General features: G+C 42.1%; 1 protein-coding gene across 1 annotated transcript; it reads left to right on the top strand.

The window, feature by feature from the left end:
* The first annotated feature begins 10,212 nt into the window (after nucleotides 1-10,212).
* Nucleotides 10,213-12,751, top strand: LOC128373442 (Fc receptor-like protein 5). Its single transcript, XM_053333724.1, has 5 exons — nucleotides 10,213-10,243; nucleotides 11,290-11,553; nucleotides 12,024-12,263; nucleotides 12,339-12,521; nucleotides 12,642-12,751. Exons 1-5 carry the CDS (start codon nucleotides 10,213-10,215, stop codon nucleotides 12,749-12,751), a joined length of 828 nt encoding a protein of 275 aa, XP_053189699.1.
* The last annotated feature ends 9,079 nt before the right edge of the window (nucleotides 12,752-21,830 follow it).

Here is a 21,830-nt window from a genome sequence, read left to right as displayed (position 1 = left end):
GAGGAAGGAAAGAAAGAAAGAGAGGAGGGAGGGAGGAAAGAGGAAGGAAGGAAAGGAGGGAGGGAGGAAGGTGGGAAGGAAGGATGGAAGTAAGGGAGGAAGAAAGTATAATGTAGAGTTAATAATGTTCTATAGATATAGAGTCTGATCCACTGCATGGAGGGGAGCACTTCACTAAGGGAGCACCTTGAGGTAAGTACAGTATATCAGCATGAATTACCTTTCTCAAAATCTTGTCTCAGCATGGGAACCCAGGAAGGAGAGGACAACCCTTTACTTCGAGGATGAGCAACTGGATAAGGTTGTCTCATTCTTGTTTGGACTCATCAGGACCCCCAGAGCAAGACAGCTAGAAGACTGGGTTGACTTCATCTTCAGTGTGCTCTTAACAGAAGTATGACATGATTTTTTTCATTTACATGGAATTATTAATATTGGCACTGTGTTTAATATTGTACATAATGGTTTTTCATATCACATCTCACACTTGAAGTTGTAAAAACCTTGAAATGGAATAATACAGATGTGTAATGGTAAAAAAGACCCATTCAAGTTCAGACCCATGTTCTTAGAATATTTATTTTTTCAAAAATATTAAAAATTATTATTTTTTTGTGCTTTAACTTCATAATATATGTAAAATACATGTAAGCTATCTTTTCTTATACAACATGTAAGCTCTGGGACAGTTATAATGAGGAGTGTTAGTAAATATAAATATATGCTGTAGTCACCTGTCCAACAACACACACACACACACACACACACACACACACACACACACACTCACTAATTGATCTGCATGGCACATTTAATTGTTGGCCACCATCACATATTTCACTTCATTTTCTTCTTCTTATGATTTGGCACTTCCTGGATCCAGGACAAAGCTACAGAGACCGGGTCCATCAGCAGTGCGTTACAGCGCTAGCAATAGGCAGCATTTCTATTTTTGATGGAGCTGTTTCTAACTTATTAACAGTGCAACTTCATTTTAAAAGGCAGCTTTCTCTCCTGGAGCTCCACTGCTGTAACGCTCCCGGTGTGAGTTAGCACCGGGCAGAGGACGGAGCAGAACCGTAGCGTTGCTGTTCCGCGCCGCTGACGGACCCGGTGGAAATCCCCAGAAACAATATCCACAAACGGAGAACTTCATTATAACCGGCCTGGAGACTTAACACCAAACATGTGCCAAAGTGCACATGAATAACAAACACTGGAACAACTTGTGCACATTGAAAGTAACATGGTGGCTCGTCATACAGAGTAACGCTGGAAATGATCGCTTTGTGAGTTGAAACGGCAAAGTCGACCAATTAAGGCAGTCAAGAAAACTATCTCAGATGGGAGTGTGTCTGAATGAACATCTCACCAAAAAACAAGACAGTAAAACACAAGCCACATGGATCTGGATCAGTCCTGATGATGATTAAACATTAACTCTGTCCTGAGGTACAAATGTCATCAGTCACTCATCGACAAGAATTGTGACATGAAAAAGCAGCATTGATATCTATATCAGATATTCAGGACAGCTACAAACACCTTGGGATCCATGAGGAGGCTCGTACTGATCCCTGCTGGGAGGAGGAGGTAGAAGCCACATATCAAGACAAGGAAGGACTGTTCCATCCCAAGTCCAGCATATACACAAATATATTATAAAATAAAGAACATCTGTAATAAAATAGACCTTAAAATATTTAGAAGTAAAGGTAACAGTGCAACGTACGGCCAGAGAGGCATTACAGCAGCAAACCACAACTGGCTTATAAAACATTTGTATATATATTGCACATTTGCATGAGTATAATTTCACAGCTGTGGTCTGTAAACTTGTATAGTCCATGGAACCGTCCTGTGTGTGTGTGTGTGTGTGTGTGTGTGTGTCTCTCTCTCTCTGTGTGTGTGTGTGTGTGTCTCTCTCTCTCTCTCTCTCTGTGTGTGTGTGTGTGTGTGTGTGTGTCTCTCTCTCTCTCTGTGTGTGTGTGTGTGTGTGTGTGTGTGTGTGTGTGTGTGTGTGTGTGTGCGTGCGTGCGTGCGTAGGTGGGGGGGGGGGATTACTAGGACTTCATCTGATGGCTAGGGGAAGGAAGCTGTTGCAGAATCTGGCTGTTCTGCTACGAATACTGCAAAACCTCTTCCCATAGGTTGGCAGGGAGAGCGGTCCATGGTGAAGGTGGGAGGGGTCTCTGATGATGCTGTTAGCTCTGGCTGGCAGGGAGAGCGGTCCATGGTGAAGGTGGGAGGGGTCTCTGATGATGCTGTTAGCTCTGGCTGGCAGGGAGAGCGGTCCATGGTGAAGGTGGGAGGGGTCTCTGATGATGCTGTTAGCTCTGGCTGGCAGGGAGAGCGGTCCATGGTGAAGGTGGGAGGGGTCTCTGATGATGCTGTTAGCTCTGGCTGGCAGGGAGAGCGGTCCATGGTGAAGGTGGGAGGGGTCTCTGATGATGCTGTTAGCTCTGGCTGGCAGGGAGAGCGGTCCATGGTGAAGGTGGGAGGGGTCTCTGATGATGCTGTTAGCTCTGGCTGGCAGGGAGAGCGGTCCATGGTGAAGGTGGGAGGGGTCTCTGATGATGCTGTTAGCTCTGGCTGGCAGCGAGAGCGGTCCATGGTGAAGGTGGGAGGGGTCTGGGAGGGGTCTCTGATGATGCTGTTAGCTCTGGCTGGCAGCGAGAGCGGTCCATGGTGAAGGTGGGAGGGGTCTGGGAGGGGTCTCTGATGATGCTGTTAGCTCTGGTCAGACCCAGCCATGGCCTGGATGGGAGGACGTGAAGTTCCAATGATCTTCTCCACTGTCTTCACCAAGTGCAGGCGTTGCTGAGCTCTCTTTACAAGAGCCCTAACCCTAACCCTGGCTCGTTTTTACATTTTCTGTACCGGTAGATAAGAAACACAAGAACAAGCACAAAAGCTAACAGGCCGGGGATTACTCCTAAATGTTGATATGGTCCTCGAACGTTTTCATTCTTGTTTCCAGTCGAGGCACCTAAAGAACAGAAAACATATTTATCAGCTAATTATGGTCTGAAGGAAATCCATTTTGAGCTGAAACTTCACTCAATCTGAACATGTAACATTAAGGGTGAGATCAAGGACTTTAAGCTGCTTCAAAATAAATCCAAGAGCAGAGGTTTTGGTGAATGTGCAGAAGCAACTTGAGTGTGAAAAGAAGACCTGGAGCTTAAGAGCTGGAAAGCTGTGCAAGCAAGAGTTTCTCTGAGTGCAGCAGGCAGTTTGAGCAGGAAGAAGCAGAGGCTACTGGAGTGTGAAGGCATCAGTCTAAGGCATGTGTTCTTTATGCTTAATGCAGCCAATAAAACATAGTTATGTCATTGTGCTGATTTTAAAAGAAATGATCAGACTAACCAGAGGCAGCATCAGTTATGATGTGGACAATGCAGATGAGTTGAGAGATGGATTTAGTTCCGTTTGTTTTGAATTTTGCGTAACAAAAATATGTCCCATTGTCAGCGGTGGTCATGTTTATACGAAAAGACATGTCATGGTGTTCTAACTGATCGGGCTCCATCTCTGTCCGGTTTATAAAAGTTGAATGCTGGTTCACTGGATCTACCTTCCCGTCACGGAAATAGCAGACAGACCGGTTCCCCAGGTCAGTTCTGGTCCAGTTCACAGCAGTGAGGGAGATGTTGTGAGGAGCATCGCATGTCACATTGACCTCCTGTTCAAGAGGAGGTGTGATAGTTTTTTCCTGGACTGAAACACAGAAACAAGAGGATGGTTAGTCTGTGCAGGATGTGACCGTACATTTCACCAACAGCGCCATCAACTATAAATACTCAATTTTAATGTCTACTGTGACTATGGATGCACTGATCTGATATTAATATGAGATATCAGCCCCGATATAGACTCGGGTATCAGATAATGGGGCTGATCTATTCTATGTTTGCCATGCGCGCTACATCATGCAGCATGTCGGTAGACTCACAGGTCTGAGTGAGTGGTTGATGTGACTGGGACCCTAAGCGGAGTTGCTGTACGTAACAGTCCAATAATGAGGTCCACCATATTGGACAGTTATGTGCAGCAACTCTGCTTGGAAAAACCACATTATTCATCCAACTCAATCGCATTTTGTGAGAAATATGACTTTTTGAGTGCTTTTTACATCTCTGAGGTTATAGTTTCTTGTATTTTAAATATTGTTCTGTCAGCTGCAGCACTGTGAGAAGAGTTATTTCTGTGTTTTATGTGTATAATGTTAATCTAACATGTTGTCATAGTAACTGCAGGGCTCCAGCAGAGGGAGTGTACAGCTGTCAGTCATTACACACGTGATGGAAAGGAGTTTTTTTCACATTAATACTCATAAATACTTCCTTTTAAAGGCTTTTACAGAAACGTAGCGTCTAAGTAAAAAGAAAAAAGTCCCAGTCACATTAGCCGCTCACTCGGATCAGGATATATTAATAAAGTTTATATTTATTTAAAAAATACACAAACACACAACCTGCGCATGCGCATATCACTCGTGCCGGCCGGTGAAAACGGCGTGCTTTAAGCTAATTCATGCTAATTCAACTCTAACGTCCGACTACAGTTAGCACCTGTGTTTGCAACTGAGCGGAAACACACCTGAATTGTTATATATCAACAAAATACACTCACCTGCACATACACCAACGAAAACCAACACCAACATGAAGATATGTGTGAAGATACGCGTGAAGATATCCATTGTATAAAACCCCTCCTTGCGTGCTCTCACCCTCTGACTGGTCATAGATGAAGTGCTAGCCTAGCATGCTAAGTACTTCCGGTTTACCTGAAAAAGGTAAACCGGAAAAGGTGAACCGGAAGTTTTCAGTAGGCACGCGAGGGGAATGAATTATTGTATGACATGTTTGTTTAACATTTAAATTCAATACAGTTGGCAAAATGGAGGTAAGAAAGGTTTTTTATTCTGTTTTAACGCCCTACTTTGCAATATTTGTGACAGACAAGGAAGGAAGTAACATCATTTTATTTTAATATATGCCCTGTATGTATTTGCATACTACTTTTGAGGTATGAGGCGGGAAAATATTATGCATTATGAGTTTCGTGCACTTCATGAATATAAACCTGGACTTCAAATCTCCTTTTCTGAGTTTTAGAATAATATATCCGATTTATTTGTTAGTGTTTTGTTATGTTTTCTAATAGTTATTACATGCTGAGTAGCAAGCCTAAAGTAAAGCAGGTTTATCAAATCAGTAAATGCTGTGATTTAAGCCATTTTAAAATGATGCCATTCATACAAGCGTTAGACAATCTAATAACCTAGCATGTGAATAATCTGCAGGAAAGATCAACTGATGTTTAATTAATGAAATATTGTGTTGCTTGTGTTTGTTGAATAAAACAGAAGAGCAGTAAATGGAATAACAGTCAAATGGTTAATCACAGTAGTAGGCTAGTATATAAAAACATCTGATCTATTGTATTGTATTAGCAGTCATGTTAGCAGACGGTCAGCTGCTCTTCCTTGTTGAGATAGTACCTGTAGTACCCTCTGATGTATAGAGACACATCAGTATACTGTTTGATGGTGATACACCAACCATTACCCACTAACCCTAACCCACTGTCCCTTCTGTAAATATGCGGGTGCAAAACATAGAAGGCCATTCCTCAGTAAGACACAAAGCTGCGTATCTTACATATTACTCCTATATTATTAGTACTTTTTCACAAGTGTGATTCTTGTTCCCTTCATTCCTCTCTTACAGAATTCACAATGATCAAGTGTGGCTTAAGTTGTCGGATGACAACACATTTTCATTGTTGCTATTGTGCAGCAACAATTCTAAATAGATTGCACTTCATAAGGCATTTACAGCAGGAGGAGGAACATGCTGCAGCCTCCAAAAAACAACAAAGGCCCCACACAGCCCTCTGTGACCCCTGCGCAGCACCCATCTCAGCACCCATCTCAGCACCCATCTCCTCACTCAGCACCCATCTCAGCACCCATCTTCTCACTCAGCACCCATCTTCTCACTCAGCACCCTATAAGAGCCAAGGCTCCCTGGCCACTGAAGCTTATGTGCTCCAAACTACTTTTGACTTTTATCTCTGGTATATATTCTAGTCATCACTTTGATTACTTTTGAACTATAAATGGTAATAATGTTTAGTAGATGGAAGCATGTTTCTGAATCCATGTGATCAAACTTTTGCAGTAAAAAATATTTAGATGAATCCTTTAAAAACTGTCCTGTGTGGTGCAGAGACAGTAAGACAGAAACTCAAACACCTGAAAACAAAGAATATAAATTGAACATTAAGTTTTATTCAGTTAGAAAAAACCCAAAGTGGACCTGACAGACGCGCTAGTGTTAGCTGCATTTTCTGCCATGGTGACTCTCCTGTGTTGCTCTTCTCGTCTCTTTTCTCACCACATTTCATTTCAGTGGTTAAAACAGAGAGAGAAACTGGCACACACGTAGGTACAGTCATCTCCTGTTCACTTCCTGTCAGCTAAACCACTTCACATACACTGTTTTTCTACCAAAGAGTCCCAATTATACAACAAATATACTTCACAGTATTGTATTATTATTGTATAGTGTGTGTATATTTGATATAACATACTTTACTATCATGTATTGACACATTGAGGTTTTCAGAGTTGCATGAATATAGCCAAAGGTTGTAGCGGTTTGAGCAAATTTAATTCACCTTCAACCCACAAAGAGTACATGTTGGAACCATGACCCCAGAAAAATGTTCCACAACACATTTTGTATGGATACAACCTTTACCATCCTAGTGTTCCTCCATGATGTTAAAGCCTTTACCATCCTAGTGTTCCTCCATGATGTTAAAGCCTTTACCATCCTAGTGTTCCTCCATGATGTTAAAGCCTTTACCATCCTAGTGTTCCTCCATGATGTTAAAGCCTTTACCATCCTAGTGTTCCTCCATGATGTTAAAGCCTTTACCATCCTAGTGTTCCTAAAGCCTTTACCATCCTAGTGTTCCTAAAGCCTTTACCATCCTAGTGTTCCTCCATGATGTTAAAGCCTTTACCATCCTAGTGTTCCTCCATGATGTTAAAGCCTTTACCATCCTAGTGTTCCTCCATGATGTTAAAGCCTTTACCATCCTAGTGATCCTCCATGATGTTAAAGCCTTTACCATCCTAGTGTTCCTCCATGATGTTAAAGCCTTTACCATCCTAGTGTTCCTCCATGATGGTAAAGCCTTTACCATCCTAGTGTTCCTCCATGATGGTAAAGCCTTTACCATCCTAGTGTTCCTCCATGATGTTAAAGCCTTTACCATCCTAGTGTTCCTAAAGCCTTTACCATCCTAGTGTTCCTCCATGATGTTAAAGCCTTTACCATCCTAGTGTTCCTCCATGATGTTAAAGCCTTTACCATCCTAGTGTTCCTCCATGATGGTAAAGCCTTTACCATCCTAGTGTTCCTCCATGATGGTAAAGCCTTTACCATCCTAGTGTTCCTCCATGATGTTAAAGCCTTTACCATCCTAGTGTTCCTCCATGATGTTAAAGCCTTTACCATCCTAGTGTTCCTCCATGATGTTAAAGCCTTTACCGTCCTAGTGTTCCTAAAGCCTTTACCATCCTAGTGTTCCTAAAGCCTTTACCATCCTAGTGTTCCTAAAGCCTTTACCATCCTAGTGTTCCTCCATGATGTTAAAGCCTTTACCATCCTAGTGTTCCTCCATGATGTTAAAGCCTTTACCATCCTAGTGTTCCTCCATGATGTTAAAGCCTTTACCATCCTAGTGTTCCTCCATGATGTTAAAGCCTTTACCATCCTAGTGTTCCTCCATGATGTTAAAGCCTTTACCATCCTAGTGTTCCTAAAGCCTTTACCATCCTAGTGTTCCTAAAGCCTTTACCATCCTAGTGTTCCTCCATGATGTTAAAGCCTTTACCATCCTAGTGTTCCTCCATGATGTTAAAGCCTTTACCATCCTAGTGTTCCTCCATGATGTTAAAGCCTTTACCATCCTAGTGATCCTCCATGATGTTAAAGCCTTTACCATCCTAGTGTTCCTCCATGATGTTAAAGCCTTTACCATCCTAGTGTTCCTCCATGATGGTAAAGCCTTTACCATCCTAGTGTTCCTCCATGATGGTAAAGCCTTTACCATCCTAGTGTTCCTCCATGATGTTAAAGCCTTTACCATCCTAGTGTTCCTAAAGCCTTTACCATCCTAGTGTTCCTCCATGATGTTAAAGCCTTTACCATCCTAGTGTTCCTCCATGATGTTAAAGCCTTTACCATCCTAGTGTTCCTCCATGATGGTAAAGCCTTTACCATCCTAGTGTTCCTCCATGATGGTAAAGCCTTTACCATCCTAGTGTTCCTCCATGATGTTAAAGCCTTTACCATCCTAGTGTTCCTCCATGATGTTAAAGCCTTTACCATCCTAGTGTTCCTCCATGATGTTAAAGCCTTTACCGTCCTAGTGTTCCTAAAGCCTTTACCATCCTAGTGTTCCTAAAGCCTTTACCATCCTAGTGTTCCTAAAGCCTTTACCATCCTAGTGTTCCTAAAGCCTTTACCATCCTAGTGTTCCTCCATGATGTTAAAGCCTTTACCATCCTAGTGTTCCTCCATGATGTTAAAGCCTTTACCATCCTAGTGTTCCTCCATGATGTTAAAGCCTTTACCATCCTAGTGTTCCTCCATGATGTTAAAGCCTTTACCATCCTAGTGTTCCTAAAGCCTTTACCATCCTAGTGTTCCTAAAGCCTTTACCATCCTAGTGTTCCTAAAGCCTTTACCATCCTAGTGTTCCTAAAGCCTTTACCATCCTAGTGTTCCTCCATGATGTTAAAGCCTTTACCATCCTAGTGTTCCTAAAGCCTTTACCATCCTAGTGTTCCTAAAGCCTTTACCATCCTAGTGTTCCTCCATGATGTTAAAGCCTTTACCATCATAGTGTTCCTCCATGATGTTAAAGCCTTTACCATCCTAGTGTTCCTCCATGATGTTAAAGCCTTTACCATCCTAGTGTTCCTCCATGATGTTAAAGCCTTTACCATCCTAGTGTTCCTCCATGATGTTAAAGCCTTTACCATCCTAGTGTTCCTCCATGATGTTAAAGCCTTTACCATCCTAGTGTTCCTCCATGATGTTAAAGCCTTTACCATCCTAGTGTTCCTCCATGATGTTAAAGCCTTTACCATCCTAGTGTTCCTCCATGATGTTAAAGCCTTTACCATCCTAGTGTTCCTCCATGATGTTAAAGCCTTTACCATCCTAGTGTTCCTCCATGATGTTAAAGCCTTTACCATCCTAGTGTTCCTCCATGATGTTAAAGCCTTTACCATCCTAGTGTTCCTCCATGATGTTAAAGCCTTTACCATCCTAGTGTTCCTCCATGATGTTAAAGCCTTTACCATCCTAGTGTTCCTCCATGATGTTTTACTGATCAAGGTCTTCTTAGTTTTAATAGGTGCAACAGCATCCATGACATTTATCCAGGAGTTCATCAACTGACTCTGCACTCACAGTTGGTGACATAGTTATAGCCTCCATAAACTTTGTACTGGTATTCTCATTTATGTACCTTCTCCTAACAGACACAGAGGTTAACTGAACATCTGGAGTGATCTGTAAGTCAAAGAACACACAGAAATGATCAGAAAGAGCCAAGTCCTTAACATCAACAGAAGAAATATCAACACCTTTAGAGATAACCAGATCCAGAGTGTGGCCTCGAGTGTGTGTGGGACCTTTCACATGTTGCAAGAGGCCAAAAGTGTCAAGTAGAGCAGAGAGTTCTTTGGCATTACTGTCCATGTTATTGTCTACATGAATGTTAAAATCCCCTGTTATGATAAAAAAGTTGTAGTCAGTGCAGATAACTGACAGCAGTTCAGCAAACTCATCAATGAATTTTCCTGAGTATCTTGGAGGTCTATAAATGATTAAAAAAATAACTTTTTTACCCACTGAGCTAAACACCACCACTTTAATTTAATTTTTAATTAATGAATTAATTCCTTTTTGTCTCAGGTGAGTTTCTCCTCAGTGATCAACAAAATCTGATCTTATCATAAAACTTCAGTTGCTGTCTGTTGTCAGTTTGTTGTTTGCTTTGTTCTCTCACTCGTCTGTGCAGAGAAAACCACGACACTGAGCCACAGACAGGATGGAGGAGGGTTTGATGTGAGTACAGTAATCACAGAGTTTTATATGTTTAATATCAAGTGCTAGGATGGAAGAAACATCTCTGCTGTTGCTGCTCGGTAAGTACAGTCTCTGTGTTTCTGATTTAATAACAACTACAATCTGGTTGATACATACATTTTATTTACATCACTTTTATGTCTGTGGTTTTTGGTTCTCAGAAAGTTTTAAATAAAGTTCCCACAATGCATTTTTTTCTGTTATCTTCTTCTTTTGTTTCCAAAGCTTTGAAATAGTCTCAATAAGCTTGAGATCTTTGGATACTGTTCAGACGGGCATTTAGGTAGTTTGTGGTTTTAATCAGTGATTTTATTTCTATTTATCTTGTCTTATATGATTGTTGATTTTATTTATTTGAATGTTTGTTGTATATATTTAATGTGAAGCACTCTGTGACTGTTGTCTGTGAAAGGTGATAAATAAACTTGACTTACTTCTTAAAGGGGCATTCCACCAATTAACTGAACCGGTGATAGTTAGTCCTCCTCGGCCTGTGAAAACATGTATGATGTCATAGTGATGTCATCAGGCTACGCATTTCTAACATGAAGTCTTGCTGGACACTGGAGGTGTCAAACTTGAAAAGATGTGTCCATTTACCAGGCAGGGAGTCTCTTATGATGCATGCCATTTACCTCGGAAGTTAGAAGTCAGAGCCGGGAATGACGTCACACCCGAGTTTGAAGCTTTGCAGTTTAGAAGTCAGAAAACCAGTTGAGAAAAACACATTTTGCTGTATTTTGCACCATTAATGAAAGACATTGCATTAAGAGAAATGCAGTTAACACAACCATAAGTCGGCATAGCTGTTGAAGGATAAAGTTTGTTGTTTCCTGTCTGTCTGCTAGTTGTTACTTCCCTCTGATTTATTGAAACCTCAAACCAACCTGAGTCTCACTTCCCTTCAGGTCTGAGCTCTCTGCTGTGCTGCACAACAAACCAAGGTTAGTAAACTTCTCTTACCCTGCTGTCTGTCACCAGGCTTTATTATTCAAAGCAGCGTGAACGTTACAATGCAATACGGATCATGTAAAACAAGTCAAACTAACAGTAAGTCAGTGAGTTCAGGATCATCCTGGGTAATTAGTTCCTCTCCTCCTTCCAGCTCGTCTGACCGTGACCCCCCACAGCTCCCAGTTTTTTGAAGATGAATCATTCTCTCTGCGCTGTGAGGAGGACGACGGTTCTGCTGGATGGACGACGATGAGGACCACCAAAAATCGACAGAGGACCAAGTGTGGAGTTGACTGGGGAACGTCAGATGGTTCCTTCTGTTACAACACTGTAACAGCACCCTGGGATACTGGAGTTTACTGGTGTGAGTCCAGAGAGGGAGCAACCAGTAACAGCATCAACATCACTGTCACTGGTTAGTAAGTGTTAGCAAGATATGATGTATGTGTCATACATGTGTAAGTATGAGTTACTAAGCTAAGAGGTACTTTATTAATCCTCTAGAGATAAACTGAATGTCACTTTTACAGAAAGATAGACAACATACTAAAAGGAGTTCTTCAGGTCCCCATTATGCAAACCAATGATGGATCCTTGCTTATTTCCGTCCTCTGACTTCAGCCCCCACCCCCAACAAACAGCAGCATAAAAAACACACTAGCTAAAATACTTTGGTAAAACTCATGCAGGAGGGAACCGCCTCAAAAGCCACATCAAGAACAAGAACAGGAGTCAAAGTCTCAATGACAAGTTCCTTCATCTTATTTAGATTCAAAATTAAGACGTTTTCATTGCACCACTTGACAAAGCTGTCTGTTTCCTTTAAGCAGTATTGATGAAGCTGAGTGTAAATGATGAAATGCTGTAGTTTGTCTCTGTGTTGAGGTGGACCAGTGATCCTGCAGAGTCCTGTCCTCCCTGTGATGGAGGGAGATGATGTCACTCTGCACTGTAAAACAGAGATCTCCAACCTCCCAGCTGGTTTCTATAAAGATGGCTCCCTCATCAGGACTGAGCCTGCAGGTCACATGACCATCCACCGGGTTTCCAAGTCTGATGAAGGCCTCTACATGTGTCACATCAGCAGTCATGGAGAGTCTCCATCCAGCTGGATCTCTGTCACAGGTGAGGATGTTACCTTTGATTTCACCACTTATTTCAGCCACATGTTTACCTGACCAGGTGAGATTCTCTCTGCAGGTAAACCTACAACCACAACCCCGCCCCATGTGTCTGAAGTCCCGCCCCCTGCATCTGGAGCCCCGCCTCCTGTCTCAGCTCCTCTCCAGCTTGTGTTCACACTGGTCCGCCACCTAGTAGTGATCTGTCCGTACTTCATCTCCACTCTCCTCATGGTGTCTTTATATCGACACAGGCCAACAGGTAACACCTCACAGACACTCAGCAACTATCAATCAATCATGTGTTCACAGGATCTCTACCTGTGAACACAATTACAGTTATTCAGTTCAAACCGTTTATCTTTAACTACTCACACAACAGGAAACAACCTTCCTGTCTCCATGGCAACACCCCTGCCCGACCAAGCTGGAGGTAGATTGGCCGAGGACTATGATGACGTCATGGAAGTCACCACCGAGCATCAGTTCTGAGCTAAACACGTCAGACACAGTAGAGCTGAAACAGAAGCTGAATAAAAATGTATCTTCTGTCAACAAATAACTATATCAAATGGAAAAGCTCTCACCTGCATATCACATGGACATGAAAATGAACATAACATCTATTAAACATATGTTTTAGGATGTACATGAAGTACTTTTTAAAGTCTATGATCGCAACAAATATGAATTCTGAAAGTTAAATGTCTCGTCAACATTTTCCAGTTCAAACAGGATCTGAGTTTCCTCTATACTCATCTAACCCTAATACTGCAGTACTTTTACTGTAATACTGCAGTACTTTTACTGTAATACTGCAGTACTTTTACTGTAATACTGCAGTACTTTTACTGTAATACTGCAGTACTTTTACTGTAATACTGCATACTACATCACTATAATACTGCAGTACTTTTACTGTAATACTGCATACTACATCACTATAATACTGCAGTACTTTTACTGTAATACTGCAGTACTTTTACTGTAATACTGCAGTACTTTTACTGTAATACTGCAGTACTTTTACTGTAATACTGCAGTACTTTTACTGTAATACTGCATACTACATCACTATAATACTGCAGTACTTTTACTGTAATACTGCATACTACATCACTATAATACTGCAGTACTTTTACTGTAATACTGCATACTACATCACTATAATACTGCAGTACTTTTACTGTAATACTGCATACTACATCACTATAATACTGCAGTACTTTTACTGTAATACTGCATACTACATCATTATAATACTGCAGTACTTTTACTGTAATACTGCATACTACATCACTATAATACTGCAGTACTTTTACTGTAATACTACATACTACATCACTATAATACTGCAGTACTTTTACTGTAATACTGCATACTACATCACTATAATACTGCAGTACTTTTACTGTAATACTGCATACTACATCACTATAATACTGCAGTACTTTTACTGTAATACTGCATACTACATCACTATAATACTGCAGTACTTTTACTGTAATACTGCATACTACATCACTATAATACTGCAGTACTTTTACTGTAATACTGCAGTACTACATCACTATAATACTGCAGTACTTTTACTGTAATACTGCATACTACATCACTATAATACTGCAGTACTTTTACTGTAATACTGCATACTACATCACTATAATACTGCAGTACTTTTACTGTAATACTGCATACTACATCACTATAATACTGCAGTACTTTTACTGTAATACTGCATACTACATCACTATAATACTGCAGTACTTTTACTGTAATACTGCATACTACATCACTATAATACTGCAGTACTTTTACTGTAATACCGCGGTGTGAGTGGTTGCCCCGAGCAACGACCTCACCGCCAGCAGGACCGTGGAGGAGGCGCCGCTGGACCTACGGGCGTACCTGACCGCTGTCTGCAGCCCAAGGTGTGTTAAGATTTTACTTTCAGCAGTTACTGTCCAGCACAGAGACAAAGTTATAACGAGGAAGGAAGGAAGGAAGGAAGGAAGGAAGGAAGGAAGGAAGGAAAGGAGGAAGGAAGGAAGGAAGAGACAAAGTTATAACGAGGAAGGAAGGAAGGAAGGAAGGAAGGAAGGGAAGAAGGAAGGAAGGAAGGAAGAGACAAAGTTATAACGAGGAAGGAAGGAAGGGAAGACGGAAGGAAGGAAGGAAGAGACAAAGTTATAACGAGGAAGGAAGGAAGGGAAGAAGGAAGGAAGGAAGGTAAGGAAGGAAGAGACAAAGTTATAACGAGGAAGGAAGGAAGGGAAGACGGAAGGAAGGAAGGAAGAGACAAAGTTATAACGAGGAAGGAAGGAAGGAAGGAAAGGAGGAAGGAAGGAAGGAAGAGACAAAGTTATAACGAGGAAGGAAGGAAGGGAAGAAGGAAGGAAGGAAGGTAAGGAAGGAAGAGACAAAGTTATAACGAGGAAGGAAGGAAGGAAGGAAAGGAGGAAGGAAGGAAGGAAGAGACAAAGTTATAACGAGGAGTGTTATTAAATATAAAGAGAACGTTCAGCACAGAGACAAAGTAGGGAAAGAAGGGAGGGAGGGAAGGAAGGAAGGAAGGAAGGAGGAAGAAAGAAGGAAAGGAGGGAGGAAGGAAAAGAGGAAAGAAGAACGGCTGAGGGAGGGAGGAAGGAAAAGAGGGAGGAAGGAAGTAAGGAAAGGAAGGAAGGACGGAAGGAACCCTAACCCTCAGAGGCTGAGTTTTACACAACTTTGAAGCCTAATTTCATATTTGGTGATTTTTTAATCATTCACATTTGGCAACCACACACCTCTCTGTGGTTTGTCAAACTCAGAACACATATTTATTTATTTATACTTACTTTACACCGACCTTAAGACTCATGTTATTACCGCCTGCCATATTAACACATGGAGACAGACATAACAAAATGTGGAAATGTAGAAATACAGAAATAAATGAATGAATACATACATGTGACTGTGTCAGGTCATTTGAACGGAGTGATTAATTAATTCATGTTTTTAATGTTTTTTTAATTTTAATGTGTTTTAGGGCAAAACTAGGAGAAAAGTTGTTAATATTCACTTAATATTTTCAGGGATGTTAAGATGAGAATAAAGTTCATTCATAAAGAAAAAATGAATCATAACTCGTCCCTGCAGCCCTAACCTTAACCCCGTGGCACTCAACACTTCCCTGGAACTTAATTAAAACACTGATGGGTACATGCAACCCCTCCCGTTGATGGGTACATGCAACCCCTCCCGTTGATGGGTACATGCAACCCCTCCCGTTGAGTGGGAGGAGTTTTCCCACGAGAACATAAATGTTTTCCGTCAAAAGTCACAACACCTGCACGTCTGTGTGTGTGTGTGTGTGTGTGTGTGTGTGTGTGTGTGTCTCTCTCCGTGTGTGTGTGTGTGTGTGTGTTTGTGTGTCTCACAGTTGAGCAACCTCCCTCTGATATCTTATATATATATATATATATATATATATATATATATATATAACATGATCATATTTTAGGTTTGGTCAATAAGTATCAATGAGTGTTTGTTCCATAAATATGCAGTTTATCGATCTAAAGGAACCATAAATACTCAGTTTATCGATCTAAAGGAACAAAGGAACCATAAATATGCAGTTTATCGTTCTAAAGGAACAAAGGAACCATAAATACGCAGTTTATCGTTCTAAAGGAACCATAAATACGCAGGTTATCGTTCTAAAGGAACACAGGAACCATAAATACTCAGTTTATCGATCTAAAGGAACAAAGGAACCATAAATACTCAGTTTATCGTTCTAAAGGAACAAAGGAACCATAAATACTCAGTTTATCGATCTAAAGGAACACAGGAACCATAAATATGCAGTTTATCGTTCTAAAGGAACAAAGGAACCATAAATACTCAGTTTATCGTTCTAAAAGGAACAAAGGAACCATAAATATGCAGTTTATCGTTCTAAAGGAACCATAAATACGCAGGTTATCGTTCTAAAGGAACACAGGAACCATAAATACTCAGTTTATCGTTCTAAAGGAACAAAGGAACCATAAATACACAGTTTATCGTTCTAAAGGAACAAAGGAACCATAAATACGCAGGTTATCGTTCTAAAGGAACACAGGAACCATAAATACTCAGTTTATCGATCTAAAGGAACAAAGGAACCATAAATACTCAGTTTATCGATCTAAAGGAACAAAGGAACCATAAATACTCAGTTTATCGTTCTAAAGGAACAAAGGAACCATAAATACTCAGTTTATCGTTCTAAAGGAACAAAGGAACCATAAATACACAGTTTATCGTTCTAAAGGAACAAAGGAACCATAAATACACAGTTTATCGTTCTAAAGGAACAAAGGAACCATAAATACGCAGGTTATCGTTCTAAAGGAACACAGGAACCATAAATACTCAGTTTATCGATCTAAAGGAACAAAGGAACCATAAATACTCAGTTTATCGTTCTAAAGGAACACAGGAACCATGAATACTCAGTTTATCGATCTAAAGGAACAAAGGAACCATAAATACTCAGTTTATCGTTCTAAAGGAACAAAGGAACCATAAATACGCAGGTTATCGTTCTAAAGGAACCATAAATACGCAGGTTATCGTTCTAAAGGAACACAGGAACCATAAATACTCAGTTTATCGATCTAAAGGAACAAAGGAACCATAAATACTCAGTTTATCGTTCTAAAGGAACAAAGGAACCATAAATACGCAGGTTATCGTTCTAAAGGAACCATAAATACTCAGGTTATCGTTCTAAAGGAACACAGGAACCATAAATACTCAGTTTATCGATCTAAAGGAACAAAGGAACCATAAATACTCAGTTTATCGTTCTAAAGGAACAAAGGAACCATAAATACGCAGGTTATCGTTCTAAAGGAACACAGGAACCATAAATATGCAGTTTATCGTTCTAAAGGAACGATAAACTTGAATTTTGCAATTTAATGTGTGGCGGTCTCCTGGTTTTATTGTTCATTTCAGAGGACTGGAACTCCCCGCCCGGGTAAAACAAAGGAACTGAGAACAGTGCTTCATTCATATGCTAATAGCATCTGAATGATGATGAATGATATTGGTCTGTTTTCACCTGTCTCCGCATGAGATGGCATGAACTGCTAAAACATCTTCTGGATACTCCGTTCCACACGCTGGACAGTAACACAGAAGGACACTTACATATGACAGTTTTATAATAAATCAAACTTTTTTTGGTGTCATGGGCGACGCACTTGGCCCTGATTCATCAACTATTGTCACATCGGGTGAAGAAGACTCTAAAAGATATTAGGTTACTGTAACGGGTGGAGGTGGTAGGACCCAGCTGCAGCACAGAGCACCAGTGAGCAGTATGAAAAGGTCTTATTTTAGTCCACAAGGTAACCGTACAGGTACAGACAGAATGTGTTGGACAACAGGCAAGACAGAGTTGGCAGTAGGTAAGACTCTGCCAGTAGCACTAACGGACATGAGGTTGACCAGGCTGGAAGTTCTGGGCTCTCCTGACAGGATCGAAGCTGGAGGACACCACACAGCCACAGGCAGACAGAAACAGGTCTAACCCTCGGGGTCAGGGACAGAAGGCTGGAGCGTTTACCGGGGAAGACATGAGGAGAGGAGGTCAGAAGCAAGCAGGCTCGAAACCAGGAAAACAGTCCGTGAATAAATACTGGAAAGTCTGACATGTAGAAAGTGCAAAATGCTAAATGACGATCTGGCAAAGAGTGAATAGACAACAGAAGTATATACACAGGCTTGATTACAGATGGGGTGCAGCTGAGAGTCCAGGTGAACAGAGTGAACTGATGAGGAGGCTGATGAGCAGGGGTAGAGCAGGGGTAGAGCAGGGGTGTGGTGAATGGAAAGCTGCCAGCAGCAGGAGAAGAGCAGAACAGATTGTGACAGTCACATTTAATATCACTGTTTGAACTTATGATAGGAACCGGTTTACCGGTTTACATCTGATACACTCTGCTCTCCTGTAGAGGCATGTTTGAAGCGCACACCCTCCACGCTGCCTTCGGCATCTTCTCAAGCTCCATGGCATCATGTGGAATAATATATATATATAATATCATATTCTTTCCTCCCCCAGTCATATTGTGTAAGTCCTTCACATCGTGTCCCTCTGCTTCCAGGGGGAGAACTGACAGCCTGCGTTGTCCTGATTCACCTGAAAAGTGCAATAAAGAAATAAATTAAGAATAAAAATGAATAAACAAACAACTAAATGATTCACTACATAACTTTTTTTTAAAGTCCACAATACGTAGAGCCTTATAGAGAAGCCATCCTCCTGATATCCATCCTAGGGTTGGATAATGGGATATTAGAGCACATGGTATGATAGAGGGACAACGTAATCCAGAGTTGGTTAATATTTCTAGGTTGTCTTAATTTACCTCCATGTGGTCAGCAGACACTGGAACACTTATTGTTCTTCCAGCCTTTAACACATATGTCCTCTCATCTAATATCTGCTGAGTAGATTAACATTTTACACTATTTTACTTATTAAAGGCTGAATATTGGAGTTATTGATTTTAAGATTAAGACGTGACGATGTGTACAATAAAATACTTCCTAAAAATCAGATGAACAAGAAGGCAGATATGGCCGGAGAATGTTAAGAAATGATTGAGTGTAATGAACAGTGATACCGCATCTCCCGACAAAAGGCACAGCGAATTAATTCTGCCTCGATATCTATCGGACCGTCCATGTCTGGCAGCTTCAGGAGGAGGACACGGGTAGAAACTCAGAGTTTCTTAAAGAAAACCTGCCAGCCAGCAGGTTATGTTCACAGAGTCAGTTACCATCTTCCACTCTGGAGTTGCCACTGGTGAGAGGCGCCGGGCAGGGGTGGCAATACTTATTGCCCCCCGGCTTGGTGCCTGTATGTTGGAGTGTACCCCGGTAGACGAGAGGGTAGCCTCCCTCCGCCTTCGGGTGGGGGGACGGATCCTGACTGTTGTTTGTGCCTATGGTCCAAACAGCAGCTCAGAGTATCCACTCTTTTTGGACTCCTTGGAGGGGGTGCTGGAAAACACTCCCCCTGGGGATTCCCTCGTTCTGCTGGGGGACTTCAACGCTCACGTTGGCAGCGACAGTGAGACCTGGAGGGGTGTGATTGGGAGGAACGGCCCCCCGATCTGAACCCGAGCGGTTCTGTTATTGGACTTCTGTGCTCGTCACAGGTTGTCCATAACGAACACCATGTTCAAGCATAAGGGGGTCCATATGTGCACTTGGCACCAGGACACCCTAGGCCGCAGTTCCATGATTGACTTTGTAGTCGTGTCGTCGGACTTGCGGCCGCATGTATTGGACACTCGGGTGAAGAGAGAGCTGTCAACTGATCACCACCTGGTGGTGAGTTGGCTCCGATGGTGGGGGAGGACTGACTCTGAGTTTCAGTTACCTCTCTTTCTGGAACGGATAACACAGAGTTTCCTCATCTCAGGGTTAAATTTCCACATAACCCGCTTTCTGAATAAAACCCCCCTGCTGTTCCTCAGGTGGGCCCCAAAACAGGTCTTAATGTGTCAGATTTCTTGTGAAAAGCTGGAGGCAAACATACCAAACCGGTGGACTCAGACTTGGCTCTTCTACAAGTAATCTGACAGATTCTGTATGGCAGTAGTCAGCCAGAAATGTAAAGAGTGTTGACATTTAGCTCTGCCCACATTCAACTTTCAGCCAATCACAAGTCACATGTAGCCTTGCCCCTTTCTGCAGACAGGTACAGAGCTTCAGAGACACACGCCTCTCCTCGTCTCCTCCTCTCCTCCGTTTCCTTTAAGAGCCCCGTGAGGTTCAGGAGAAGTAGACTTCAGAGCTTCAGAGCTTCAGAGACACTCAGCCTCTCCTCGTCTCCTCCTCGCCTCCTATCCTCGTCTCCTCGTCTCCTCCGTGTCCTTTAAGAGCCCCGTGAGCTTCAGGTGAAGAAGACTTAACTTCAGAGACACTCAGCCTCTCTCTCCTCAGGTAAGACTTCCCGTTATTAATATTACACGACTGTGTGTGTATGTGTGTGTGTGTGTGTGTGTGTGTGTGTGTGTGTGTGTGTGTGAGGTGTAAATAAATTAGTATTTAACCCTTTGTGTCTCACTGAGGACATTTTTGGCTTTTCAGCTTTTATTACTTTGATCATTTAATTGTTCATGGATGTGTAGTTCAGCATTTTCTGAGAGTACCAAAACATAATGTGGCTGAATGTAAACGGTCTGAACAGAAAAGAGAAGGTTATGACAAAACTGAAGAAGGAAAAAGCACAAATCATATTTCTACAGGAGACCCAGAACAGATCCGGCTACAGGAATCTATATTACAGTTCAAAGATAGGGAGGGAAGATCGGGCACTACACAGTCCCAGCACCACTCGCCTCGGTTTGGTTCCAGGAACTCAACGCGGGCGGGGTTGTCATAGCAACGGCTCCGCAAAACTGCCCTGATTTTGTTTTATACGCGACACAAACACATAACCAATGGAGGACACACACTTCCTTCCTTCCTTCCTTCCTTTGTGCTGCTGTATGTGGCTTTCTGTCTCACACACTTCCTTCCTTCCTTCCTTCCTTCGTGCTGCTGTATGTGGCTTTCTGTCACACACACACTTCCTTCCTTCCTTCCATCCATCCTTCCTTCCTTCCTTCCATCCTTCCTTCCTTCCTGCTGCTGATGGAAACGCAAAAACAACCGAGTCGAGTCGTGCTGGAACTGTGTAGTGGAGAAGCGCCAATAGAGCACTAGGGGGTTAGGATATTAAAAAGTGCCCTGTGTGTGTATCTCTGTGTGTGTATCTCTGTGTATGTGTGTGTATCTCTGTGTGTGTATCTCTGTGTATGTGTGTGTATCTCTGTGTATGTGTGTGTGTGTTTTTTCAAATAACATTAATAAATTCCTGTTAGGGTTGTAAAAAAAAACAGCGGTACGAGAGAGAGAGAGAGATAGAGTCTCAGAAAGCTTTCTGTGTGTACCTTCTTTACGTCAGCCTGTCCTAATAGTCATGAGCCCAAAGTCAGGACCCTAACCCCTAACCCTTTAGGACCCTAACCCCTAATCCTTTAGGACCCTAACCCCTAATCCTTTAGGACCCTAACCCCTAATCCTTTAGGACCCTAACCCCCTAACCCTTTAGGACCCTAACCCCTAATCCTTTAGGACCCTAACCCCTAACCCTTTAGGACCCTAACCCCCTAACCCTTTAGGACCCTAACCCCTAATCCTTTAGGACCCTAACCCCTAACCCTTTAGGACCCTAACCCCTAATCCTTTAGGACCCTAACCACTAATCCTTTAGGACCCTAACCCACTAACCCTTTAGGACCCTAACCCCCTAACCCTTTAGGACCCTAACCCACTAATCCTTTAGGACCCTAACCCCTAATCCTTTAGGACCCTAACCCCCTAACCCTTTAGGACCCTAACCCCTAACCCTTTAGGACCCTAACCCCTAACCCTTTAGGACCCTAACCCCTAATCCTTTAGGACCCTAACCCACTAATCCTTTAGGACCCTAACCCCCTAACCCTTTAGGACCCTAACCCCTAATCCTTTAGGA

Source organism: Scomber japonicus, chromosome 1 (assembly GCF_027409825.1).
Source record: "Scomber japonicus isolate fScoJap1 chromosome 1, fScoJap1.pri, whole genome shotgun sequence".
Lineage (NCBI taxonomy): Eukaryota > Metazoa > Chordata > Actinopteri > Scombriformes > Scombridae > Scomber > Scomber japonicus.
This window is presented reverse-complemented; position numbering and strand designations above follow the sequence as displayed.

Bases quoted from the DNA above. Each gene is read 5' to 3' on its own strand.
- LOC128373442 (XM_053333724.1), top strand. From the start codon at position 10,213: ATGGAAGAAACATCTCTGCTGTTGCTGCTCG. The intron at 10,244-11,289 runs GTAAGTACAGTC...TCCTCCTTCCAG, and splicing joins ATCTCTGCTGTTGCTGCTCG to CTCGTCTGACCGTGACCCCC. The intron at 11,554-12,023 runs GTTAGTAAGTGT...CTCTGTGTTGAG, and splicing joins CATCAACATCACTGTCACTG to GTGGACCAGTGATCCTGCAG.